Raw genomic sequence first — 21,173 nt, forward strand, 5'->3', positions numbered from 1 at the left:
GTTAGATTTCCATGATGATCTACTGATGACAGAAAGGACTTTAAAACAATATTTGATGGAGCTCCAGACCAATCAGCCCCAAGGAGCAAAGATGAGAAGAAAAGTAACTCCATGTTGGTCAGATGGATGTTTAAAAGTTCAGAGAGAGAAATCAAGATTTGGAACTAAACTCATAAGTGTGTATAGCGCCACCTGGTGGTGCTGGTTGGTAGAGGAAGTGCTGAAAGGTTGGAGGTGTTTGTCAGAGGTGTGTGATGATGGAAGCCTCTCCCTGGTTTGTGAGTCTGAGCTCAGAGATCAAATGTTTGGTTCTTGTTGAACTCTTTGTTGAATGTGATGCAGCTTCTCCTTTTTAATGTTTGTATTTCTGGATATTTCAGTGAGGCCAAAGCAGGTTTTCAGCAGCAGGTTGTTTAGTGTTTCATTCCTTCATCTGTGTGTGGGAGTGTGGATGGAGCAGGTATCCAGGTGTTGATCAGAGTTTAGATTGATTGGATTTTAATGCTGATTATTAAATCAGGTTGAGCTTCCAGAAATGTTTCCTTAGTTTCCTGATGTCCTTTTAGGCTTCAGTGAGTTTCTTCAGGTTGTTACTGAGGGATTTCCTTTCTCCTCTCTGTTGGAGCTTTTCCTGTGTTTGGAGAAATGAGTTGTGCTGCAGCAGCACCAACTGTCCTTCCTACATCCACTGCAGTTTGCAATCCAGATGTTGGACTGTTCCTGTCTCAGTGGAGGACAATGTGTGTCTGAGAGACATGTAATGTCCATGTTTGCTGCTGAAAGAGACTGATGGTCTGACCCCCCTCCTTTCAGGGTGGAGCCTGCTGGAGGCCCATTCTTGGCACCAGGTCCATGGAGATGTAAGTGTGTTTTTCATCTGATTCATGACAACAAAGCAGCTCACATTCAACCATCTTCAAACTGTCACATCACTCATTCAGGATCATCATCAAAGATCAATAAATGATCAATAACTGCAGCTGGATTGTGTTTGTTCTCTCCATCAGATTCCTGTCAACTCACCATCGACACAAACACAGTGAGCAGAAAACTCAAACTGTCTGAAGACAACAGGAAGGTGACATGGGAGAAGGAGCTTCAGTCATATCCTGATCATCCAGACAGATTTGATCAGTGGAGTCAGCTGCTGTGTAGAACTGGTCTGACTGGTCGCTGTTACTGGGAGGTCGAGTGGAGAGGAAGAGTTTATATATCAGTGAGTTACAGAAGAATCAGGAGGAAAGGAGGCAGAGAAGACAGTAGGTTTGGATATAATGATCATTCCTGGAGTCTAATCTGCTCTGATGATGAAGGTTACTCTGTCTGGCACAACAACATTCAAACCCGTCTCTCCTCCTCCTCCGTCTCTAACAGAGTATCAGTGTATGTGGACTGTCCTGCTGGCATTCTGTCCTTCTACAGAGTCTCCTCTGACTCACTGACCCACCTCCACACCTTCAACACCACATTCACTGAACCTCTGATTCCTGGATTTGCAGTCTGTTGGACCAGTTCTGGTTCTTCAGTGTTTCTTTGCTGATTTGAGTCTAAAGATTTTCCTCCTGTCAGAGAAACTCTCTCACTGTTGAACAGATAGTTCATCTCTACAATCTATTTCTTGGTGAAACTTTTCTGATTGAGTCCTTGGAAACTTTTTCTTCTTCCAGTCCTTTAAAGATGGAAGCTGGGATTATTCCAGGATCCTCATGTTTTCCTGTGTGTTTCCAGTCAAAGCTTCACACTGAATATCAAGATGTTGTTTCTCTTATTTTTTCCTCTCATTCATCAGATTTCATTGAAATGTTGATCAGTTTTTCTCTCTGAACATTTTCTGTTTCTGTCGGCTCCTATTTTTCTAAACTCGTCAGATTTGAATATTAAATCTTCCTTTTGTTTATTTGCTGCAGTTTTTCTTCATGTGTTTTAGAGAAATAAAAACATTTTTCTTCTTCTGCATTTGGTTCATTTGCTGCTCATTCTGTTCTTTTCCTGTTCAAATTTAAACATTTGCATTAAAAATATTTTTCATCAACTCTGCCTTTCAGAAAGTCCTAGTTAAAGTAAAACATTCCCATCCCATGAAGGTCAGAGGTCAACGCTTTGAAGCATAAAGTGATAAAATCTTAATATTTCCTGTTTCATTCAGAACTTCTACCTGAAACTCAGAACCTGCAGAACATTTTTCTCTCTGGAGAAAAAATCCAGGAACTGGAAGATCAGAGCAGAATGAAAACTGGAGATCAGTGATGGACAGAAAAGCTCTGATCGCTGCATCTCTGACATATTTTACATTTGATAACAGTAAACTTCTTTGCTCGTTTCCTTGCTCCAGTCTCCTGAATTCAGAGTTTCACATGCACAACAGTGGAAAAACACACAGAGAACAACAATTCACCATTCAACTTCAGACATATCTAGAGTTTTTATTCAGACAATTAAATCCATAGAAAAGCAGATCAGCATCAGACCCAAATCACCAAGAAGTCCAAACCACAAAACAAACATTAATTACCTGAGAAAAGTAGAAGAATGAATAAAAAATGGTCACCCTTCTCCATTCACACACAGCATATTGGTGGAGAACGTGGTGCTAAATGACCTGCAGACGACCTGATTCTAGATGGTCAGTAGGTAGATGGGTCAGTCAAACTTTAATAACAAACCAGCGTTCTGACAACTATCCCAGCATGCACCGCGTGCTTCTTCTTCTGCGGGCGAAAATGAAGTCAGTGGCTGCTTACCGTAGTTGCTAGAGCTGTTGTGGCTCAATATTGGTCCATATATGAGGCGCAGTGGATTATAAGGTATAAGATCAACAATAAAACAGATGGCAGCTCTATCTGACACACAGGTCATCAAGAGAGCGAACTCTGGAGGAACAATCAGTTCTCAGGAACACAGATATTCAACACAGCAATCAAAACGTTTTAGCACCTCACGACATTACTGATTAACATTAGACTGAATATTGATTAACTATTGATTAATATTAGACTGAATATGAACTAAAGTAAAAATAAAAATGATAATACCAAAAAATCTCTAACAGTTGGCTTTTGAGGAAATTGAAGGTTTTTAGGTTCGCCTTATAGTGCGGAAAATATGCTAATTTAAATGTATTTGTTTTAATTTGATTTGCTCCGTCTGTACAGATTTCTGGTTTTCTTTACTTACTAACTAAAACTCATAAACTAAACAGTGGTAAAGAAGAAATAAATTAAAGGATTTATGAGCCTGTATGCATCAAAGCAAATGTTCCTGATATTGATCAGCTTTAAAACAAAAAGCACCTGATGCTTGTTGACCTACAAAGGCAGAAAAATGACATTTTATGCATTGAATGGAAAAAAAGCAGATTAAATATCTGACCACAATGTAAATCTGTCTAGTTGAGTCGTGCATTAATAATTTAAGTTTCTTACATTAACAGAACAACGTTGAGTAAAATGAAGTTTTAAATCAAATCAAATGTGCCCTGAAAAGCTGCAGAGAGTAATTTGTTAAACACCATTAAAACCTGATTGCTGTGCAGTGAAACTTTATCGCTTCCCTGCGGTCTGACTTTTCTTCTCTTCACAGCAAAACAAGGAGTTTATTACGCGCTTTGGGTTCAGTCTGATGCTGAAGAACCATCTTTTCATCCGGATCTGAACCAAACTGGGAGAAAAAAACAAAAATATGCAACAAGGTGCAGCTGATGAACACTGATTAACCACAGAGATCCTGGAGAAATTATTTAAAACCAAAAAGTCACAATCTAATAAGTAGAAGGAGCTAAACTATATTTATAATATGCAGATATTCAACGCTTGTTTTAATGCATTAAATATGCAGAAATAAAACTTTACATCTAATTGGTTAATAAAGTTAGCCCCGCCCACTGATGGCCGTTAAAAAACGGTTTAATAAATTCATGTTTAACACAAAACTCTAAAATAACATTAAATATTTAAGTTATTATAAGTGTAACTCTCATATATTAATATTTATGGTATATTCTTTTACTTTTTGCTTTTTTTAAGGTTTTATTTTAGCCTTGCGTTTAAAAAGCTGATCATTCAGAGGTGGAAATTATGACAAAAATAAAAACAAACACAGAAAAAGCGTCATTTCCTGTGAATTACCTCCCCAGGTGAGTCCTCTTACCTGTCGGCAGCATCCCGGATCCGGACCCGCCTCCAAAGTCCAGGTCAGGTGCAGCGGCGCTCCTGGTCACCAAGCCGACGAGACAAAGTGTCCATTTCACCGCCCAGAGAGACATTTCCACCAACCCGGAACCGGTCCTCCAGCTACACTGAGGTCATCATCTCATCCCGACCGAACTGCAGAACAAGAACTTCTTCTGCTGCTGCTGCTGCTCCTCTCCTCCTCCTGCTGCAGCTTCATCACATCATCCAGGCGTTAAACCAGACAGATAAGCCCCGCCCACTCCTCGGGCGCTGTCCAATCAGAGTCCAGAACGCCCCGCCACCCACAGAGCCGTCTGCTTCTCATTTCTGAATCCTCAACTACTTTATCACAGGTAAAAATTTTCAGACTGGGAAAAATCCTCTATTTTTAATAGCAAGGGTTAGTCATACAATCACACATAACCATTGAGAATTTGGAAATAGATGCTTTTATTTTCCAAAGTTATGAGGGGGAACCAAATATTTCAGCTGAAATATTTGGTTCCCCCTCATAACAAGGGAGACAAACCCAACATGGGAGACATTACACTAAACTGGATTAAACCTGTTCACATTACACTAAACTGGATTAAACTGGTTCACATTACACTAAACTGGATTAAATCTGTTCACATTACACGAAACTGGATTAAACCTGTTCACATTACACTAAACTGGATTAAACCTGTTCACATTACACTAAACTCGACTAAACCTGTTCACATTACACTAAACTGCATTAAACCTGTTCACCACCTGCTGCTGAATGGAGGAGAAACTGAAACATGACAACATGATGGAGCGTCTGACTGAACAACTAGACATGAAAATAGATAATTAAATAAAGTTTAATTCAGTATTTATTTAGTTTGGACAATAAATACTGAATTTTAAAATCAAATATTAATTTGGAAAGTAAATTTTTAGTTTGCAAAATTAGGATCCAAATATTTAGTTTTTATAAATTTTCATATTTCTCTGTGTTGTTAATAAACAAAATATTGTAATAAATGTTTTTAACTGTCATGATCAAAAGTAAGTACATCCTCTTTTCCATCAGAACTTCTCTATTTCCTCATGAAGATTTTATCAACCTGCCTCTGATTTCACTGCAGACCTTCTACTTCCTGGTTCTGCTGCTCTAAAAGAAAAAACTACAAACCAGGTGAGCTGTGACGTCATCGGTTATGCAACATCCGTCACATTTACTTTCAGTTTGAATTCATGTTTATAGGTGTGACTCCAGTTCGGTTGTTGTCTCTATTTATTGTTCAGATGTTTTTTTTTTCAATACTTTGGATCGTTTGAACAAACTGTAAGTTTATGTTTCATATCTGGACTTTGTCTTCAGGACCTTTCCTGTTTCTGTGTCTCTGATGTTTGGAGAAAATGTTCACTTCTGATTTCAGCTCAAAGTTTCTTCTCTGCTGTTCCAAGGTTAATCTACAGGATTTTTAGATTACTGATGAACTGGGATTAAACATGAGGAACATCTGATGTCTCTTTGTTTTCTTTTCTGAACAAACATGATTTTATTTCCAGGAATTAAACTTTGTTCTCCACCATTAAAGTCAGAAACAACAATTTCATGCTGATTCATTTCAAAATAAAATACCATTATAAATTATTATTAAGGTAATGATGTTGAAATGTGTTCAATTAAGTCAGATTATTAAATAGTTAATAGTTAAAGCAGATAATCCACTAGTAGAGATTAATAATGAACTAAAATCTTTCCTGTTGTTCAGGTTGAATCAGTGAATGTAAATGCTGCTCCATGTCTCCATCTAGTGGACTGATCGTAGAAGTGCAGGTTGAATCAGTGAATGTAAATGTTGCTCCATGTCTCCATCTAGTGGACTGATAGTAGAAGTGCAGCAGCTGATGCAGCTTCCTCTGCATCTCTGTTGTCTGACTGCATTCACCTGACACTGATATGAAGCAGAGAAGAAGAGCCAATCAGAGGAGGAGCAGCTGATCTTTTTCCAGCACTAATGATGTAAAGGATGATCAGAGTTGATGTGCAGATGAATGATGTGTGTTTCCTCTGCAGGTGAAGCTAGAAAGTGTGTGTGAGCTGATGTGAATTCAGCAGCATGGATCAGTGTGAGGACAGAGAGGAGGGAGTCCCTCCCTCTAAAACCACTCTGTGTGGGGAAGATGAGAGCCAGAGCAAAGGTCAGAGGTGAGGTCACCATCTCTAACTGTCCACAGCCCTTTTCACTCAGCGTTCACTATATCAGGCCAAAACAGACGTGGTGATGAAGCTGCTGCTGCTCCTCTTTGCTGCTTCATCCAGACTGAACAGATTCAGTTTTAATCATCATGTTTCTGTCAGGATCCATCAGAGACTCAGACCAGAAAAAGAACCAGAACCAGAACCAGAACCCAGCTGTGTGTCCTTTAAGAGCGACAGGTCAAAGGATCTGGCCATTGACTTTAAATCTCCTGGATCTGCACCATCAGAGAGGTGAGCTGTTTCTAACTGCAGTAAGTGATCTGTTTATATCCGTCATTGTGGCCATCAGACGATACCAAATTCTGTTGGGTTCTGTTGCCATGGGAACATTAGACTAAATTTCAGGTCATTTTCTTTCTGCACCATGATGTCTCCATGGTAACATGTTCCAGTAAGGACCATGTTACTGTTAACACAATAAAGTTCAACTGGATCCTTTGTACTGTAACAAATGGATCCATTGAGATCCAATGTCTTTAGTCAGAGCTTCTCCAGCTCCATCTAGTTGACAGAAGTCTTGAAATCTGATCTGATAATTCAATCCATCCATTTTCTTACACCCTTGTCCCTTAATGGGGTCAGGATGTGCTGGTGCCTCTCCAGCTAACGGGGTCACCCTGGACGGGTCGCCAGTCTGTCGCAGGGCAACACAGAGACAGACAGGACAAACAACCATGCAGACATAGGGAGAATTTAGAGGGACCAATTAACCTGACAGTCATGTTTTTGGACTGTGGGAGGAAACCGGAGTACCAGGAGAGAACCCACCATGCACATGGAGAACATGCAAACTCCATGCAGAAAGACTGGGCCCAGGAATCGAACCGGCCCCAGACGGTTGCTGTTGCTGCAAGGACACAGCTCTGCCAACTGCACCCCTAAGTAAAAAAATGCTGCTGGTGAATAACAGGAAACAAATTATTTAACCAGAATCAACTCACTTTTCTGCTATAACCTCTGAAATATAAAATTTAGAGAACAAAGAAAATCCTCAATCACCCCACAAACTATTTTGACATGACCTTTGAACCTGAAGCATTGAACTGCATTTTATCTTACTTTTGCATTAACTTAATTTAAATTAACAAACACAAAGGTAGAAATTAATTTCATTTCTATGTTGATATTTGTATCATTTTCTAAATCTGACAGATTAATGCTGAAAGAAAAAAGTTTCTATGAACTCATTTTATGACACTACAACCCCTGGCAAAAAGTATGGAATCACCAGTCTTGGATGTGCAGTCATTCAGACATTTCATGCTGTAAAACAAACTCGGATCAAAAACATGACACAATATTAAGGTCATTCCAAAGTGCAACTTGTTGGCTTTCAGGAACACTCAAAGAAATGAAGAGAAAACATTGTGGAAGTCAGTGAATGATACTTTTATTGACCAAGCACAGGGAAATAAAGATGGAGTCACTCAATTCTGAGGAAAAAAGTATGGAATCATGAAAAACACATAAACAAAAGACCATTCAAAATACATCACTAGTATTTAGTTGCACCATCTTTGGCTTTTATAACAGCTTTTAGTCTCTGAGGCATGGACTTCATGAGTGACAAACAGTATTTGGTTCCAACTCTCTTTGATAGCAGTTGCCACATCAGCTTTGCAGGTTGGAGCCTTCTTGTGGAACATTTTTTTCAATCTCCACCACAGGTTTTCAATTGGGTTGAGATCTGGACTATTTGCAGGCCATGACATCGACTGAATGTGTCTTTCTTCAAGGAATGTCTTCACTGTTTTTGCCCTATGGCACGATGTATTGTCATCTTGGAAAATTATTTCATCATCTCCAAACATCTGTTCAATTGAAGGGATGAGAAAACTGTCCAAAATGTCAATGTAAACTTGTGCATTGATAGAAGAATTAACCACAGTCATCTCCTCAGTGCCTTTGCCTGACATGCAGCCCCATATCATCAAGGACTGTGGAAATTTGGTTGTTTTCTTCAGGCAGGCCTCTTCATAAATCTCACTGGATCGGCACCAAACAAAAGTTCCAGCATCATCACCTTGTCCAATGCAGATTCTTGACTCATCACTGAAGATAACTTTCATCCAGTCATCCACAGTCCATGATTGCCTCTCCTTAGCCCATTGCAGTCTTGTTCTATTATGTTTAGGTGTCAATGCTGGTTTTCGTTTAGCTTTCCTGTATTGAAATCCCATATCCTTTAGGTGATTTCTTACGGTTCGGTCACATACATCGACTCCAGCTTCCTCCCATTTATGCTTCATCTGTTTAGTTGTACTTTTTCGGTTTTCAAGACAAATGACCTTAAGTTGTTTGTCTTGACACTTTGATGTCTTTCTTGGTCTACCAGTACGCTGGGCTTTAACAACCATTCCATGCTGTTTGTGTTTGGACCATATCTTGGATACAACTGACTGTGAACAGCCCACATCTTTAGCAACCATGTGTGAAGGGATACCTTCTTCAAGAAGTTTCACAATCCTCTCTTCTGTTTCAAGGGACATTTCTCTTGTTGGAGCCATGGTTCTCGCCACTCCACTTCGTCCAGCAGCCCTCCAAGGTGTCATGACTGCAGGTGTTTTGAACTGCAGACTAACGGGCACATCTAATCTGGGGCAGGTGTCCATTTAGGGAAAGGAAAAAGAATGGATGTGTCCTTTTTTCTACCTCCAATTTGAGTGATTCCATACTTTTTTCCTCAGAACTGAGTGACTCCATCTTTATTTCCCTGTGCTTGATCAATAAAAGTATCATTCACTGACTTCCACAATGTTTTCTCTTCATTTCTTTGAGTGTTCCTGAAAGCCAACAAGTTGCACTTTGGAATGACCTTAATATTGTATCATGTTTTTGATCCGAGTTTGTTTTACAGCATGAAATGTCTGAATGACTGCACATCCAAGACTGGTGATTCCATACTTTTTGCCAGGGGTTGTAGTTACAATTCTGAGGCTCAAACATCCAACATGGCAGATCATCAACCATTTCTACAGTTAAATTAAATAATATCTCATGTGGATCTGATTCAGAACCAGAAGGTCTCTATCGGACCATCTGGTTCTGAATGAAGCTCCATCAGATCCTCCTTGGATGGTCAGAGTGGAAACGACTCCTGGTTCTTCTCCATGTCAGAGCTCAACACTAAGATCATCAAACTTCTCTCAGTCATTTAAATCAACATGTTTGTCTGAGAATCAGATCTTTCTGCTCCTTAAACAAGGCTGGAATTTATTCAAGAGGATCAATGATCAGGAACATGTTGGAGGATTGGACCGGTTCTGATGGGAATCATTTAGAGCAGGGGTCCCCAAACTTTTTCCTATGAGGGCCACATAACTTTTCCTTTCTCTGCTGGGGGCCTGAGTCAGTTTGTAACAGAAAAAGTGTGACGATTGCTGCAGTGCCTAAATGTAAAAATATGTTTTCCAGAAAGCACAATCAAATAACCCTCTCTGGGTTCTTCACAGAAAAAATCCAGGAAATATCACTATTTATGAAATAAATACCGTATTTTTCAGACTACATTCAGATATTCTCTTCTGCTCCAGGTCTTCCACAACGATGCAGCAGAGGGGTGCAGACACCCAACATTTGAGTCATAACAGGTCGACTGAATATCACATTTATTACGGTGGAAAAAGAAAAAGTTGCCAAATTGAGATTTAACTGAACTGATTATGGTAGTTTCTGAACGGTAACTGTAACAGTAAAAGTGCTGATCGTTCGTGTCTGCTACTAGCATGTGCTAAATCAAAATGGGTGCCTTCTTCTTCTTCTTCTTTAGATTTCAACAGCAGCTTGCATCCATTATTGTTGCATGACTGCAATCTATTGGATCATAATATTTATGCCTCAAATTCTCACAATGATCCCACTATTATTTAAAAGAATGAAAAATCTTCTTTTTCCCCTCAATACTATTTACATGATCAACATTTTCAAATTTCAATTCCCTATTAAAGCCTAATTCCGTTTTAATGGGCAATTTCTTCTATTATTTCTAATTTTGACTTCCAATGATTCACTTCCTGCTAAAGAGATCCCTGGTGTTTGAAGAAAAATCCACATATAAGTCATACTGGACTATAAGCCACATGGTTCAAAGCTTAGGAAAAAAAGTAGCGGATTATATGTATATGAAAAAAAATCTAAATGCTCTCTGGTATTGTTCAGGGGGCCAGACCAAATGTGCAGGCGGGCCGGATCCGGCCCGCGGGCCGTAGTTTGGGGACCCCTGATTTAGAGCATCAAGTTGATGACCTGTCTGGTTATTTTATGTCTCACAGCTCTTTATTTACAATCAGTCACAAAAAAATCTTTAAAGCAAAACAACAGTGAAAGATTTGATTTCAATAAGATTTTTTTTTCTGTCAGTATCTATCGGAAACTCAAACCAGAACCAGAATCCAGCTGTGTGTCTTCTGACAGTGATGATTCAATGGATGGTCGTCCCATTAACTTTAAATCTCCTGGATCTCCACCATCAGAGAGGTGAGCTGTTTCTACCTGCTGTAAACTGAACCAGTAAGTTTCAGATGTTCCCAGTTATATTTACAGAGTTTTGATCCATTATCTAAACCAGCTGCTCTGTTCTAATGAAAACACCTTCATATCTTCATCTCTGGGTGATGATGATGATGTTCTGCTGCTTCCTGGCTCCATGTCAGACTAACAGTGGGACACATTTCCACCAGCCACTGGGAAATACCTGGTAAACCAGTCTGGTCCATCAGGACTTGGTTCCTGTGTGCATTGTGAGATCAGTTCAGCAGGAAGGAAAGCTTCATGATGTGGTTGGTGAGATCTGCTGGAACTCAACCAGACTGAGCTGATGTGGACCATCAGAGGTTCTGCTGGTTCTTAGTGGATCAGCAGGAACATTAAATCTTTACTTGGATCATCTGGTTCACTGCTCACATCCAGATATCACTTCATGGACCTTTACCTTCTGATTGTCTCTGTGTGGACAGATATAATGTGAGCTCACTGGCTTCCAGGGTCTACAGGATCCATTTTAAATCCTCTAGAACATCCAGGAGAGGATCCCACATGGACACACCCACATATCTCAGAGCTCCTCCATGTCCACATCACCTCAGATCCAGTCATCAGAACCTGATGGATGTCCCACACTGTCCTGAAGACCTGTGTGGACAGAGCCTTCACTTCCACTGTCCCCAAGCTCTGGGACTTTGTCTCCACCAGCATCAGATCTGCTGACAGTGTGGACAGTTTGAAGTCCAAGTTCAGCACCAACTTTTTAAAATGTCTACTGGTGATTCTGGTGTTACTGGTCTTCATCCTTGTAGTTCATCTTCCTCTTTCTAACTTCTTTGTATTGTGTTCATGTGATGCTCTGTTTTCTGCTTTAATGTGACACTCTTAGTTATTTTATTAGTAAATATTGCTGGATGAATATTTCCTGCCTTCCTGATTGTTCCTGGTTCCTCCACAGAGTGGACCAGCAGAGCTCAGAGGTTCCCAGTGGTCCGTCTGCCCAGCAGCATCAAACACAGCTGGACTCCATATTTATGGTCTGTACATGAACAACAACTACTTTTCCATGGTTCTGTTCACAGTCGTCTCCATGCTGCACTTTGTAGACCAGAGGACTGTCAGTCTGTCCAACATCCATCTGGTGTTTGGCTCCATGATTTCAGTCTGATGTTTCCTTCATCTATTATTCTGTTCCAGCTGCTGGAGGAAAACATTGTCACTTTTGTGAAGAACGAGCTGAAGAAGATCCAGAAGTGTCTGAGTCCAGATAACCCAGAATGCTCAGAGAGTCAGAGAGAGGATGATGAGGTGTTGAGAGGTGATGATGAAGAGCAGAGGAGGAGCAGCAGAGAGGCAGTGATGAAGATCACACTGAACTTCCTGAGGAGGATGAAGCAGGAGGAGCTGGCTGACCGTCTGCAGAGCAGTAAGAGGATTTCTACAAAGATTTGACCTGATGGATAAATGACACATTTACTGATGTCTGAAGAAATGGAATCACATTTATTTAAATCATCTTCAGAAGGTATTTTTGTTTCATCTCTGATTTTACTTTTTGTGTTATTTTAGAACATCTTGCTGCAGTTTGTGAACATCAACTTAAATCTGGTCTGAAGAAGAAGTTCCAGTCTGTGTTTGAGGGGATTGCTAAAGCAGGAAGTCCAACCCTTCTGAACCAGATCTACACAGAGCTCTACATCACAGAGGGAGGGACTGGAGAGGTCAATGATGAACATGAGGTCAGACAGATTGAAACAGCATCCAGGAAACCACACAGACCAGAAACAACAATCAGACAAGAAGACATCTTTAAAGTCCCACCTGGAAGAGATCAACCAATCAGAACAGTGATGACAAAGGGAGTGGCTGGCATTGGGAAAACAGTCTTAACACAGAAGTTCACTCTGGACTGGGCTGAAGACAAAGCCCACCAGAACATCCACTTCATATTTCCATTCACCTTCAGAGAGCTGAATGTGCTGAGAGAGAAAAAGTTCAGCTTGGTGGAACTTGTTCATCACTTCTTTACTGAAACCAAAGGAATCTGCAGCTTTGAACACTTCCAGGTTCTGTTCATCTTTGATGGCTTGGATGAGAGTCGACTTCCTCTGGACTTCCACAACAAGGAGATCCTGACTGATGCTACAGAGTCCAGCTCAGTGGATGTTCTGCTGACAAACCTCATCAGGGGGAAACTGCTTGCCTCTGCTCTCCTCTGGATAACCACACGACCTGTAGCAGCCAATCAGATCCCTCCTCAGTGTGTTGGCATGGTGACAGAGGTCAGAGGGTTCAATGACCCCCAGAAGGAGCAGTACTTCAGGAAGAGATTCAGAGATGAGCAGCAGGCCAGCAGGATCATCTCCCACATGAAGACATCACGAAGCCTCCACATCATGTGCCACATCCCAGTCTTCTGCTGGATCACTGCTACAGTTCTGGAGGATATGTTGGAGACCAGAGAGGGACGAGAGCTGCCCAGAACCCTGACTGAGATGTACATCCACTTCCTGGTGGTTCAGACCAAAGTGAAGAAGGTCAAGTATGATGGAGGAGCTGAAACAGATCCACACTGGAGTCCAGAGAGCAGGAAGATGATCGAGTCTCTGGGAAAACTGGCTTTTGATCAGCTGCAGAAAGGAAACCTGATCTTCTATGGATCAGACCTGACAGAGTGTGGCATCGATATCAGAGCAGCCTCAGTGTACTCAGGAGTGTTCACACAGATCTTTTGAGAGGAGAGAAGGCTGTACCAGGACAAGGTGTTCTGCTTCGTCCATCTGAGTGTTCAGGAGTTTCTGGCTGCTCTTCATGTTCATCGGACCTTCATCAACTCTGGAGTCAACCTGATGAAAGAAACACAAACATATAAAAAATCTTCATTATTTAATAAACCTAAACTAAAGTCTCTCCATCAGAGAGCTGTTGACCAGGCCTTACAGAGTCCAAATGGACACCTGGACTTGTTCCTCCGTTTCCTCCTGGGACTTTCACTGCAGACCAATCAGAGACTCCTACAAGGTCTGCTGACACAGACAGGAAGTAGCTCACAGACCAATCAGGAAACAGTTCAGTACATCAAGAAGAAGATCAGTAAGAATGTGTCTGCAGAGAAAAGCATCAATCTGTTCCACTGTCTGAATGAACTGAATGATCGTTCTCTAGTGGAGGAGATCCAACAGTCTCTGAGTTCAGGACGTCTCTCCACAGATAAACTGTCTCCTGCTCAGTGGTCAGCTCTGGGTTTCATCTTAGTGTCATCAGGAAAAGATCTGGATGTGTTTGACCTGAAGAAATACTCTGCTTCAGAGGAGGCTCTTCTGAGGCTGCTGCCAGTGGTTAAAGCCTCCAACAAAGCTCTGTAAGGACACACATTGTTACTGCAGGTATTGTTGATAAGTAGAAATCTGCTAATTATGAGGTAAATATTCATGTTTCAGTTTATATTTTGGTGCTTTGTCTCTTCAAAGTGTCCCACTGGGGGGGATGAGCAAAAACGAAACAGACTTCCTTCAGCAGCTGAACATAATGTTACATATTCAAGCAGCAAAACTCCTCCACTTTATGTTAACATTGAAATGGATTAATATAGTTAATTGTGTAATTTTATAATTCTCTTTCCAACCTCCTTGTTGCCTGTAGTTCTGTCATTTAAGGCTGGAGGCCCAACTATAGAATGAACCAGTTCACAACAAATACAAAGGTTGTGTAAAATAAGATGGTTCCTTCTCTGTCCAATAAAAACATTGTTAATTTGAAAGAACATAAATTCTGATAAATTGTTTAATACCAGATTTTCCTCCCTGTCTCCTCAGACTGAGTGTCTGTAACCTCTCAGAGAGAAGCTGTGAAGCTCTGTCCTCAGTTCTCAGCTCCCAGTCCTCCAGTCTCAGAGAACTGGACCTGAGTAACAACAACCTGCAGGATTCAGGAGTGAAGCTTCTCTCTGCTGGACTGAAGAGTCCAAACTGCAACCTGGAGACTCTCAGGTAACTCTGGGCTCTTGAAAAATTGCTGCATCTTGGGTGCAAAAAGATGAATTATTACAGATCCAGCAGTTGCTTGGCTTTCTTATTTATTCCACCTATTACAAATCCATCCATCAGTTCAGACCTTGGTCTCTACCTCAATGTTCTCATCTTCTCATAATGTGATGAATTGTGTGTCTGCAGCTTATCAGGCTGTTTGGTCTCGGAGGAAGGCTGTGCTTCTCTGGCCTCAGCTCTGACCTTTAACCCCTCCCATCTGAAAGAGTTGGACCTGAGCTACAATCATCCAGGAGACTCAGGAGTGAAGCTGCTGTCGGCTGGACTGAAGGATCCAGACTGGAGACTGGAAGCTCTCAGGTATGGAGGAACCTGCTGCAGGAGCAGAGAAGGTCTGATAGAGGAGGAAGAGGAGAAACGTCTTTAGTCTGATGGGAAACATTTAGTTTGAAGAGAAATATTTAGTTTGATCATTAAATATTTAGACGCCTCATCTGGAGGCAGAGATCATTACCCAGTTTTCTGGAATATTCTCCTGACTAAGAACGGCTCACAAGGAAAATGAAAGAGTGGGATGGATTTAATAGAGTTTAATAGGGACTCTGACTAAATGAATAAAAGTGAAGTTCAGTTAGATTTCCATGATGACCTACTGATGACAGAAAGGACTTTAAAACAATATTTGATGGAGCTCCAGACCAATCAGCCCCAAGGAGCAAAGATGAGAAGAAAAGTAACTCCATGTTGGTCAGAGATGAAATTTTTGGTTCTTGTTGAACTCTTTGTGAAATGCGATGCTGCTTCTCCTTTTTAATGTTTGTATTTCAAAACAAATCCTAAGCAATGTCGCGTGGAACTACAACGCATTGAGTGAATGGGGAAGTTTGCGTGTTGCAGCAGAAAATTGAAGCACCTGGGGTGAAGCAGGTCAAAATGCATCAACACAACGAATCTAATATGGCATAAAAACAGTGCCATACTTGATGGAGTTTGGCTACATCGAGGCTCACTCCAGTAAAAAAGACATATGGAGGATCAGATAGCAGGTAAAGCAGCGCACAGCTACAAACACTCACCCGGATTAGCATGACGGTCAGAAAGCTAAACAAATAACCTGGAAAATTATTTAAGTCTTCGAGCTGCGATGTAACACGCTGGTTCTGCTCTCGCTGTTGAACCGCTGCTACAGGTAGTAATATTTGACAGACAGAGCGGCGCTTCTGCTCCACTTGGTAGTGACTCTCACACCGAACCTCTGCTTACAGCTGCAGCATCCATCTTAAAAAAATAAATTCTACATACGTATTAAAACTTTCGCTGACCTAACATGAGACAGATAATCGATCTCCTCCCTGTTCTGCATAATTACTCTGCTCAGTCAGAAACAGCCACTCAGAGCTAGCAGTAATCAGCTAGCCGCCATGCTATCAGGAAGTTTTCATTCAGTAACTCTGGATTGTTTATTGTAATGGAACCTGTTTTTGCCTTTGAATGTTAAGTTTTATACTTGAACTTCTTGGCAATGTTGAGAGGTTTTATTTGGACTTTTTGCATTATTTAGCCTCTTCAGAGCCTTCATGTTCTCAGTCTGTTAAAGATAGTATTACCGATAGTAGTACAATTTGCAAAATGCCCATTTTGTTTTTTTCTTGGAAAAAGTTATTAAAAACAAGTTTTTGTCTAAATCAGTGGTTCTTAACCTGGGTTCGGCGGAGCCTCTGCCGCGGAGGTAAAGACACACTTGTGTAAAGTCGTGATGACGCGCCCTGCTTTGCCATCACTTGCTGCAGAGGATCACGTTACATTGCTGAGCCAATCAGTGCTGCGGAGAAGCACTGATTGAAGGAGCTCCACTCTCAGCATGGATTTGAACTTGTGTCTTTAATTACTTCAGCAAAACTCTCCGTTTTTACCAAATTCTATAGTCTAAATCTGCTCCTTAGTCGCATCTTTTCGGGTTTGGTACTGCCTCTAGTGGCGTGGGAGTGGTAATACAACTAATATGATTACATTACTAAATCAGAATACCGGAAATTATTTTGTTTGTCAGGAGGTGGGGTGGGGGGGAGAGATCATAACCCATTACAGAAGGGTTCGGTGAATGCGCATATGGAACTGGGGTGTTCGGTACCTCTAAAAAGGTTAAGAACCACTGGTCTGAATTAAGGTGAATTCATGGTTCATTTTTCCACATAATGTAACCGGTAGTGTTTATGATAAAAAAAATATATGTGATCGGTGTTCGTGATCGGTATCAGTGATCGGCCCTCATGGGTGATCAGAATCGGCAGGAAAAAACCTGATCGACACATCTCTATTGGAGGTGTTTGTCAGAGGTGTGTGACAGTGTTGTGGTACTCGAAGTTGGTCTTGGTCTCGGGACCATTTTTTGATGGTCTCAGTCTTGTCTCGGTCTCGGGCTCCGAGGACTCTGCATTTTATTTCAAGACCAGTCGAGACCGCACCTGTGAAAATATCACTAAACGTACAGCATGAGCATACTGTCCACTTTATTTGTTAACATCTTTGTTTTCAGTGGATGCAAAACGCACCAATTAAAATCCGAGCAACTACGTGTTTCTGTTACTCCCCTATCCTCTCTCCCCTCCCCACCTTTCACTCACACGCGGCACTCCAGGACATGCGCAGTGGTTTTCTCTCAGCGGCAGAAAATGTTTGTCTAATCGTCAGTAATATTATATCGCTGCATAAATCATAAGAAAACCAATGGCCACAGCTAACTCAGCAGCGCTTCGCTTTCACAGACGGTGGAGACAACGTCTAACTTTTTTCGTCACTTAGAAAAGTAGCTCAAAGAAGGTAAGCTCCATTGACATGATGTTAGCAACGCTAGCTGTACAGAGACGCATAAGAATTTGTGATGAAAAAATGTTGCCACTCACTGTCTGAGTTATTGTGCGGAGGTGTTGACTGACTTGTCGCATATATGGGACAACGCTATGTCCAATAGTCTGCAATATAGTGAGGTGACATTCAGAAACAGTCTATTCTTCTCCACGGCTCTTTACTTATTAGATAGGATTGGAGTGTCACTGAGAGCCGTTGTTCTATCAGATAGCCATACGCTGTCAGGATAGCATACATGCAGTGAGTGCCATGCCTGCGCATGCGCACTAAGAAGTCCGACCGTCAGAGGAGTTGTCAGTTCAACATACACAGCAAGTTATGATGAAAATAAGTAATTAAATCGTTTTCAATGATAACTATATAGATATACATGTGTTGTCATGGTTTCAAAGTGTATTTAAAGCAGGGTCTGGCTGCTCAGCTACAACACACACCCGTGTAAAACTCACTTAACCGCCAAGCCATACAACTGTTAACCAAGTGTATGACGATCTACGTCATGATTCTATGTTGCTGATTAAATAAAATCATATGGTAATGACAGTGTATGCATGTCTGAGCTAAGCGTACGACTATCTGACAACGTATGCTGATCTGACAGAACACCGTGAGTTCGTGCAAAGCGTATGACGATCCGACCTGACAGAACACCCGTTCTTTGTTCTAGTAATGCTCTGTGTACACTGCATCATTATTTTATTTAATTATATATGTTGATATTTAAATTAACAAATAACTAAAACACAAGAACGAAAGAGCACGCAGATTGCTCTTTGATTGTTTTTGTTCAAAGTGTCAGCTGTAATGTCTGCCATGGTGTCAGACTGCCTGGCTTCATGTACTGGGATAGAGAGTGAGAACAGCCACGATGAGCGCTTTCTGTTTGGTTACTTCTTGCTTGATGCTCCTTGGTCAGTATTCATAGTTGAGCGTTATTTACCGTCAGGGCATTTCCTCAATTGCTATGTTTAATGGTGCAACAGTGGTGGTTTCTTATATGAGCAATATGGGCAAATGCCCAGGGCGTTATGTTTTTAGGGATGGCACGAGACCATCACACATTTTAGCACAGAAATGGAATATTTAATATTGGTAAAATGTATTAAGTATTTAATATCTAGGTGTTTTTATGGGAATATTGAACTTTCAGATTATTAAGAGAAGCAATTTTGATCATATTTTACATTTCATTGTGTCATGTAGCTGTAGCTGGTCTTGGTCTTGACTCGGTCTCGGACCCTAAAAGTCTTGTTCTTGTCTCGGTCTCGATACACTCTGGTATCGAGACCAAAAACTGAACAAAACTGAAACTAATTGGTCTCGGGTTAGGTGGTCTTGAACACAACACTGGTGTGTGATGATGGAAGCCTCTCCCTGGTTTGTGAGTCTGAGCTCAGAGATCAAATGTTTGGTTCTTGTTGAACTCTTTGTTGAATGTGATGCAGCTTCTCCTTTTTAATGTTTGTATTTCTGGATATTCCAGTGAGGCCACAGCAGGTTTTCAGCAGCAGGTTGTTTAGTGTTTCATTCCTTCATCTGTGTGTGGGAGTGTGGATGGAGCAGGTATCCAGGTGTTGATCAGACTTTAGATTGATTGGATTTTAATGCTGATTATTAAATCAGGTTGAGCTTCCAGAAATGTTTCCTTAGTTTCCTGATGTCCTTTTAGGCTTCAGTGAGTTTCTTCAGGTTGTTACTGAGGGATTTCCTTTCTCCTCTCTGTTGGAGCTTTTCCTGTGTTTGGAGAAATGAGTTGTGCTGCAGCAGCACCAACTGTCCTTCCTACATCCACTGCAGTTTGCAATCCAGATGTTGGACTGTTCCTGTCTCAGTGGAGGACAATGTGTGTCTGAGAGACATGCAATGACCATGTATGCTGCTGAAAGAGACTGATGGTCTGACCCCCCCTCCTCCTTTCAGGGTGGAGCCTGCTGGAGGCCCATTCTTGACACCAGGTCTGAGGAAGTGTAAGTGTGTTTTTCATCTGATTCATGACAACAAAGCAGCTTCACATTCAACCATCTTCAAACTGTCACATCACTCATTCAGGATCATCATCAAAGATCAATAAATGATCAATAACTGCAGCTGGATTGTGTTCGTTCTCTCCATCAGATTCCTGTCAACTCACCATCGACACAAACACAGTGAACAGAAACATCAAACTGTCTGAAGACAAAAGGAAGGTGACGTCTGTGATGGAGGTTCAGTCATATCCTGATCATCCAGACAGGTTTGATGTCTGTTATCAGCTGCTGTGTAGAACTGGTCTGACTGGTCGCTGTTACTGGGAGGTCGAGTGGAGAGGAGAAGTTGAGATATCAGTGAGTTACAGAAGAATCAGGAGGAAAGGATACAGTGAAGACTGCGTGTTTGGAAGGAATGATCGTTCCTGGAGTCTGAGATGCTCTGATATTGATGGTTACTCTGTCTGGCACAATAACATAGAAACTCGTCTCTCCTCCTCCTCCGTCTCTCACAGAGTATCAGTGTATGTGGACTGTCCTGCTGGCATTCTGTCCTTCTACAGAGTCTCCTCTGACTCACTGATCCTCCTCCACACCTTCAACACCACATTCACTGAAACTCTGATTCCTGGATTTAGGGTCTGGTGGACCAGTTCTGGTTCTTCAGTGTTTCTTTGCTGATTTGAGTCTAAAGATTTTCCTCCTGTCAGAGAAACTCTCTCACTGTTGAACAGATAGTTCATCTCTACAATCTATTTCTTGGTGAAACTTTTCTGATCGAGTCCTTGGAAACTTTTTCTTCTTCCAGTCCTTTAAGATGAAAGCTGGGATTATTCCAGGATCCTCATGTTTTCCTGTTTGTTTCCAGTCAAAGCTTCACACTGAATATCAAGATGTTGTTTCTCTTATATTTTCCTCTCATTCATCAGATTTCATTGAAATGTTGATCAGTTTTTCTCTCTGAACATTTTCTGTTTCTGTCGGCTCCTATTTTTCTAAACTCGTCAGATTTGAATATTAAATCTTCCTTTTGTTTATTTGCTGCAGTTTTTCTTCATGTGTTTTAGAGAAATAAAAACATTTTTCTTCTTTTGCATTTGGTTTATTTGCTGCTCATTCTGTTCTTTTCCTGTTCAAATTTAAATATTTGCATTAAAAATATTTTTCATCAACTCTGCCTTTCAGAAAGTCCTACTTAAAGTAAAACATTCCCATCCCATGGAGGTCAGAGGTCAATGTTGTGAAGCATAAAGTGATAAAATCTTAATATTTCCTGTTTCATTCAGAACTTCTAACTGAAACTCAGAACCTGCAGAACATTTTTCTCTCTGGAGAAAAAATCCAGGAACTGGAAGATCAGAGCAGAATGAAAACTGGAGATCAGTGATGGACAGAAAAGCTCTGATCGCTGCATCTCTGACATATTTTACATTTGATAACAACAGTAAACCTATTCTAGCTG

At 41.0% G+C, this 21,173-nt stretch overlaps 1 protein-coding gene and 1 long non-coding RNA gene across 2 annotated transcripts; both read left to right on the forward strand.

The window, feature by feature from the left end:
- The first annotated feature begins 6,411 nt into the window (after nt 1-6,411).
- On the forward strand, nt 6,412-9,154 carry LOC148156157 (uncharacterized). The gene is made up of 2 exons (XR_015764796.1): nt 6,412-6,639; nt 8,892-9,154. It is a non-coding gene; the product is annotated as an uncharacterized LOC148156157 (long non-coding RNA).
- Nucleotides 9,155-11,597: 2,443 nt separating this feature from the next.
- On the forward strand, nt 11,598-13,978 carry LOC148156158 (protein NLRC3-like). Its single transcript, XM_088011111.1, has 2 exons — nt 11,598-11,927; nt 12,088-13,978. The coding sequence occupies exon 2, from the start codon at nt 12,741-12,743 to the stop codon at nt 13,623-13,625; it is 885 nt and encodes a 294-aa protein (XP_087867237.1). The 5' UTR covers nt 11,598-11,927; nt 12,088-12,740; the 3' UTR covers nt 13,626-13,978.
- Nucleotides 13,979-21,173: the final 7,195 nt, after the last annotated feature.

This window comes from Poecilia mexicana, unplaced genomic scaffold, assembly GCF_051168715.1.
Source record: "Poecilia mexicana isolate PSO_F unplaced genomic scaffold, ASM5116871v1 scaffold_12, whole genome shotgun sequence".
Lineage (NCBI taxonomy): Eukaryota > Metazoa > Chordata > Actinopteri > Cyprinodontiformes > Poeciliidae > Poecilia > Poecilia mexicana.